Source organism: Elephantulus edwardii, unplaced genomic scaffold (genome assembly GCF_000299155.1).
Source record: "Elephantulus edwardii isolate Elephantulus edwardi_28Jun2011 unplaced genomic scaffold, EleEdw1.0 scaffold00071, whole genome shotgun sequence".
Lineage (NCBI taxonomy): Eukaryota > Metazoa > Chordata > Mammalia > Macroscelidea > Macroscelididae > Elephantulus > Elephantulus edwardii.
In genome coordinates this window covers 4,257,715-4,265,140 of record NW_006399821.1, presented here as the reverse complement: position 1 = coordinate 4,265,140, position 7,426 = coordinate 4,257,715, and the positions used below count along the sequence as shown (strand labels likewise).

General features: G+C 37.7%; 1 protein-coding gene across 1 annotated transcript in view; it reads left to right on the top strand.

Annotated features, from left to right (window-relative positions):
* Nucleotides 1-7,426, top strand: part of GMDS (GDP-mannose 4,6-dehydratase) — an 844,904-nt gene that overhangs the window by 217,522 nt on the left and 619,956 nt on the right. The window contains exons 3-4 of the mRNA XM_006888703.1: nucleotides 1,240-1,327; nucleotides 5,891-6,000. Coding sequence (XP_006888765.1) covers nucleotides 1,240-1,327; nucleotides 5,891-6,000 — 198 coding nt within the window. The remainder of the gene's footprint in view (nucleotides 1-1,239; nucleotides 1,328-5,890; nucleotides 6,001-7,426) is intronic.

Genomic DNA, 7,426 nt, shown 5'->3' with positions numbered 1-7,426 from the left:
AGGAAGAGTGCAAACGGTCATTACAAAGACAGAAGAGGAAGAAAAGACCAAAATGGATGTCAGAAGAGACTCTGAAAATTGCACTGGAGTGCAGAGAGGCCAAAATGGATGTCAGAAGAGTACTTCCCTTAGAACATGATAATGGCATTTATATTTAAAACGTCTTATGTGCTCATGGTTTTCTCTTTGCCTTTGGAATATTTGAGTCTTGCCAAGTATTAATTTTGTTTTGAAATAAGTGGAAAATTATTGAGTTAAAATATAGAAGTGTATTCAGATACAAATGAACTTATCCACCAGCAGAAGAAACATTCTAAAATAAGTCAAGGATTAAATCTGCCATCCATGAAATGGGAACTTGAATATCTGGTGACATTGCCAGTATTAACCTTGGCAGTCCTGACACAAGGAGGAAGTGGGATTGGGTCTTGAACAATTTCTCTTATATGTCAGACACAAACAGTCTTTTCTTCAATATCTGACAGGTCTGCATTCTTATCCCAAGAACTTTTTCTCTCACACTTATCATGGTTAAATCAAAGGTTTTTTTGGTGGTTTTATTTTTTTTTAAAAGTGAAAAAAAATGAAAGTCTAAAAACTCCAAACCTCAGTAAAACCAAGTCTTCTATTTGAGTTTTCTTAATGTCTTAAATCTGGTAGTATATGACTCTTGCTCCTAACTTAAGCTATTTGGCTTTCTAGCTTTTCTGTGTGCTGTGTGATAGTAACTGCAGACTAGGATGAGCTGGGCCAAATTGGAGAGCCAATAGTTCTGAGGACAACAGAAAGCATGTGTTGACACCAGAGCCTCATAGCCGTATGATGCATATGAAACAGGCAGCAAGTGTGTTTTCACTGATATGGTCTCATGTGGTCTGTCTTCAGTTTCAAATTGGAGAGATATATTTGTCACCAGAAGGGCTGTACGGATGTGTGTGGTTGGAAAAGGACATGCGAATATCTACAATTCAGCTTTCCTTCTGAAATCACATCATTTTTTAATTACTTTTATTACTCTTGCCAGTACAAATACTGAGGAGAGAGAGGAAAGGTCTTGTTGGTGCATGAGCAGTGATAGGGAGACTGGAAATCAATCTGAGATATATTTTCCTTAATAAATAAAGGCTGTGTTTCTATTTTTTCATAATGGTGAGCATTAGCAGAAAGGTCTTGGCTTGCACACTAATCCTTATCAGATACTTGCAATGCCTTTTTAATTTGTCTGTCATTAACCCTCAGGTCCATGGAATTGTTCGACGATCCAGCTCATTCAACACAGGCCGAATTGAACATCTGTATAAGAATCCTCAGGCGCATACTGAAGGAAGTAAGTTATATTCTTTTTCTCAAATCTTTTTCCATAAACGTCCTGCTTTATGCTGAGGTATTTTCAGCTGTCATTTTTCCCCCCAGAGCCTGTCAAGCCACAATTATTTACACCTGAGTTCTCAACATTAGCTATGATTTTCACTGCTTTCTTCCCCCAGGCCCTGGTGCCACCTTGTTTAGGATTGGTACAGGGATCTGGTTAGGTGATTCCACTCAGACCTAAAAAATGCTTTTGATCACTTTCCTCCACATTTCCGCTTTCTTCCAGTATGATCCTTTTCATACGGGTCAAGTACACCTTCTTAGCTTTTTTCCCTCTGTCTAATTCAATAAAGTTAAGCAATCTTTGTAAATTTTAGTAAGTTTTAAAAGTAATTTGTGGTGACAGGTTGAAAAAAAATGGTAGTTAGAATTTCATTTAAATTCTTTTACAGCCTACTATCTTTTTTGTAGTTGTTTTTGTAATTTTTTGTTAATAATAAAATTTATGTAGCTGAGCAGTTTAAGGAACCCTAGTTGTGAAATGTTCAGCTGCTAATTGAAAGGTTGATAATCTGAACCCACCTAATGACTTTGTAGAATAAAGATCTTATGGGTGGTCTGCTTCTCCAAAGAAAGCCCCCAAAACCTAGGGTGACACATCTTTGCTGCCACATGGAGTTGTTCTGAGTGAAAAATCAACTCAGTCTCACTTAACTACTCAAAAACTAAAGCTCAAGCTCATTGGCATCAAGTCTAAACCAACTGGTAGCTGACCCTACAGCTGATTCTCATGAAATGAAGATGGTTTGAGAGAAACTGGTTTCTGGAGAAACTGGTGGAGTTGCTGGACAGCTCCTTACCTGCCAGACCACCACAAGTCCAATCAACATGAAGAGCTGTTTCTAGTGTTTTCTTATTCAAACTTTGATCTTGACAGAAACTTCTGGGGTTGTAAGGCCATTTATGATTGAGAAAATAGAGGCAGAAGGGTGTAAGTTTATCAAGACCTGAAACAAAAAAACAGACCTAAGGCTAGAAGAGTGTTTTTAACTGTTTTGTTATTACAACATTTTGTGTTCTGCAGAAGAAATGAAATCTTCTACTTCCTTATATAGATAGAGACCATCAGGAAGATGGTCTGTGGTACACAGAAAAAATCCTACTTAAATATTATTGTTCCTGGTATGATTTCATAGAAAAGTATTGCTACTAGATCTATCTGTAGATCAGTATAATGTAAAATTGATAAATTTGGAAAATCTGCATCAATCTCTAAGTGTTATATTTTTACACTAATGAAGTTCGTGCTTAGATTTAGGACTCCCATTCCCATGGAGTCTGAACCTCCATTGGATTCCTGGGAGGTGTAAATTGCAAAGGAGGAGAAGGCCTGTCTTTCACCAAGAAAGCAGCTGTTGGTATCAAACCACCAGACAGGCACTGCCTTTGAGTAAGAAGCTTAACTGGACTATGCCATTAGAGCACACATTTTTAAAAAGCACTTAAAATTCACTAGATTTTTCTTTTAAAAAAATCCCTAGATGGAGGTATCTGAGCAAATACAGAGCTTATATCTTCATTGTTAACTGTGTGTTACAGATTTTGTTAGAGTATGCACGTTGTTCCAAGAATTTTTTTTCTAATCTTTTTAAGTTTACTCTTAAAACATATTTTTCTAACCAACTGAGAGCTATATGATATATTAACTATATAAAATCCAGCATGAGATACTCCTTCACCCCGCAGCAGTAGCAGAGTTTAACAACACAACCAACAATAAGTGTTGCAGAGGATGTGGAATCTTTAGCCACTGTTGCTTGGATGGTAATATGATGCAAATGCTATATAAGTTAGTTTAGTGTTTTCTAAAAAAAACCCTGAACATAGAAATCCCATATGACCCAGTTATTCCACTGCTAGAAATATATCCCACAAAAATAAAAACTGAGAAGTCAGTGGAAATATGTACATCAATGTTCATATTGTTAGGTGCCATCAAGTCAAGAATGACTCATAGTGACATGAATAAAATATCTGAACCCTGTTTTATCTTATGCCACCTTTACATTCTAATAGTAGTCACTGTGTCTTCCTACCTGGTTCAGGGTCTTCCTCTTCTTTGCTGACCCTCTGCCCTTCCCAGCATCATGTCTTTCTTCAGGGAACATGTCCTCCTAGCAACATGTCCAAGGTTTGTGAGGCAAAGCTCCATCATCCTTGCCTCCAAAATCACTCTGGCTTCACCTTCTATAAGACATAACTGTTCTCTTGGCCATCCATGGGATGTTCAGTGCTCTTCTCCAACAAAACAGCTCAAAACTGTCAATTTTTCTGTCATCCTTATTTATTGTGTAGCTCTCAGATGGATAGCAAGTGATCAGAAAGACCATGGGCTGAATCAGGCACCCCTAAGTCCACAAACTGATATTATTACTCTTCATTAATTTGGAGAAGTCCCTAACTGCAGATTTTCCCAGTGCAATGAGCCTTCTTATTTTTTGGCTGCTGGTACCAAGGGTGTTAATTGTGGATCCAAGCAAGATGAAGTTGTTGACAGTTTCAATCTCCTTTCCATCCATCATGGTGTTGCCTATCAGTCCAGTTGTAAGAATCTTTGTTTTCCTGACGTTGAGATGAAATCCATACTGAAGGCTGAATTTCTTGATCTTCCGCAACAAGTGCTTCAAGTCTTTCTCACTTTCAGAAAGCAAGGTTGTGTCATCTGCATAACACAGGATATTGATGAGTCTCCCTCCAGTACTGATGCCAACACTCTTCCTCTTAGAGTCTCGCTTCTTGGATAATTTGCTCAACATTTAGATTGCACAAGTATGGAGAGAGAATACAAAGCTGCCACACTCCCTTCTCAATTTTAAACTATGCAGTGTTCCCCCTGCTCTGTTTGCACAACAGGCTCCTGGTCCAGGTATAGATTTAGCATGAACACAAGTACACAATTAAGTGCTCTGGGATTCCCATTCATAAGAACAGATTTGAGGCATTGAACACCAGTCATCAAAGACAAGATGAGTTGTGGTATGATATCAAGGATATCATCCATGAAGAAATCTAAAGGTCATTACAAAAACAGAAGGAAAAAAATTGAAATTGATTTCAGTCAGAAGAGATTGCACTGGAGCATTGAGAAGCCAAAGCAAAAAGAAAATATGTTGAAGTAAAAAGAGTGGAACAGAAGATTTCAAAGGGCTGCTCAGGAGGACAAAACAAAGTGTTATAATGGCATGTGCAGAGAAGTGGAACTTGCTCTGTATTTCTCAAGCTAAGAGAATGAAAAACAAATTTAAGCTTCTTTTTGCAGTATCGAAAGATGCTAGGGGCAGTATATTGAATGACCCAGTAAACATCAAAAGAAGATAGAAAGCATATGCTGAATAACTGTAGCAGAAATAATTGATTGACAGTGAAAAATTTCAGGAAATACTTATGTTCATAGCAATATTATTCACAATAGTAAGAATATGGAAACAGCCCAAATGCCCATTAAAAATGCCACAAATTGTGAGAAATTGAGCTATATTTACATAACCATATACTATGCAGCACTAAGGGATAACAATTTTAATAAAATACTGTATAACATGGGAAATTCTAGAGAGTATTATGCTAGTTGAAATAACTCTATCTTATAAGAACAAATACCACATGACTATTGCTGTGGCGCTGAAGAAGAGTATTGAGGGTACCATGGACTGCTAGGAAAACAAACAGATTCATCCTGGAAAGGGTTAAACTGGGTGGCTCCCTGGAGGCAAGGATTCAGAGGCTCCATCTAACATACTTTGGACATGTTGTAAGAAGGGACTGGTCCTTGGAGAGGGACATATGCTTGGTAGGGTGAGGCCCTCTATGAGGTGGATTGATTCAGTGACTGGGTAATCTGGATGGGTGTATCACAGACAGTGAGATTGGCACAAGACAGAGCAGAGTTTAGGGATGTTGTACACAGGGTCGCTATGAGTCGCAAGCTACTCGACGTCACATAACAACAACAACAACAACAACAACAATATTGTGAAAATAGGAAGTTAACTGAGTAAGATTTGTATAACTATTTAAAAGGGGAAGGGAAGAAGGGGGCTTAGAAAAAGGGGAAGTGGTAAAAAATCACAAGGATAGCAGAGCTTAGGGGCAGAGCAATGGTGGAGGAATGGGAAGGATTCAGTGAGAACTTGAAAGGATGAGGTGATAATAGGCATAGATCAATAGTAAATATATAAAATATACTGTATATGAATGATTGTCTGCAAACCAATTAAAAACACTTTTTTAAAAAGCAGCATAGCATAATGATATTATGATTTCTTGTACAAAGTTGTCTAATTACCCTATTACAAATCCTTTAGAAATATAAAGCACACCTATGAGCAAACGTCTTTCCACTGCTTAAGGGTTTTAAAGATGATAGTTATACTTTGTTGCTTAAGAGACATCAGATAGATCATATTCATTTTGATGATGATTTGCAAACTTTTTTGGTAAGCATTTTGAATTTTATGTTTTACAGTTTGAACTTAATGTTGTTTTCTTCTACCTTATGGTATGTTCTTTCATCCTAAAGACATGAAGTTGCACTATGGTGACCTCACTGACAGTACCTGCCTGGTAAAGATCATCAATGAAGTAAAGCCCACTGAGATCTACAACCTTGGTGCCCAGAGCCACGTCAAAGTAAGCGACTCATGACTACTGGGTGTTTGCTGTGTCCTGGGGAGGTTATTGCTTTCTTTAGTTTGCTCCTTTTTAAAACAGCAATGCAACCCCTGATCCACTTCTCAAGCTTAGCCATAGATACAAGTTTGAATTTTATTTCTGTATCCTAACAGAAATATGAATTCGTTCTTCAGTTCCTTGAGCTTAAGAAATGCTGAACAAGTTCGGTCCTTTTGATTTTCCGACTCTAGCTCCTCGCACATTTCATTGTAATATTTTGCTTTGTCATTCCGAGCTGCCTTTTGGAATCTTCTGTTCAGCTCTTTAGTATCTTGAATTCTTCCTTGCGCTTTGGCTTTTCTACGGTCCAGTGCAATCTTCAGAGTTTCTTTTGACATCCATTTCATCTTTTCTTCCTTTTCTGTCTTTGTAATGACCGTTTGCACTCTTCCTGGATGATACATTTGTTTGATTTAATTTTCCTCAGCTTCAGCTTGAACTTGCATATGAGTAGTTAGTGGTCTGTTCCACAATCAGCCCCTGGCCTAGTTTTCAGAGCTGATATTGAGCTTCTCCAGCGGTTTTTTCCGCAGATGTAATCGATCTTATTCCTATGCATACCATCAGGCAAAATCCATGTGTATAACCTGCGTTTATGTTTCTTATAAAACGTATTTGCAATCAATAAGTCATTGTACAAAATTCAGTCATTCTATCTCCAGATTAATTTCTGTCACGAAGCCCATATTTTCCAACTACTGATTCTTCTTCCCTGTTCCCAACATTTGTGTTCCAGTCACCCATTATGATCAATGCATCTTGATTACATGTTCGATCGATCTCCGACTGTAAAAGTTGAGAGAAATCATCTATTACATCTTTTTTGGCTCTGGTTGTTGGTGCATAAATCTGAATGATAGTGGTATTCACTGGACTTCCTTGTAAGCGTATGGATATAATCCTATCACTCACAATGTTGTACTTCAAGATTAATCAAGAAATTACTTTTTTAACTATGAAAGCAACCTCATTTTTCCTCACCTTTTCATCTCCGGAGTAATATATCATATGGTCATCTGACTCAAAATGCCCCATGCGAGTCCATCTCATCTCTCCAATGCCTAGTATGTCAATATTTATGTGTTCCATTTTCTTTCTTAACAATTTCTAATTTTCCTACATGTTCTCACATTCCATGTTCTGTGTCTGCTTACAACTGTTCCTCTTCCTTTGTATTTCCATATTTGAAACTTCTACCTGTGTTGCCCTTTCTGTTAGTCTACGTGTGATGAAGGAAGAAGTTCAAGCTGCTTTGAAGGAAATAGCAAAAAATAAGGCCCCAGGAATAGATGGCATACCAATTGACATATTTCAGCTAACAGATGCTGCCCTGGATGTGCTCACCAAGTTGTGCCAAGAAATCTGGAGAACAACCACTTGGCCA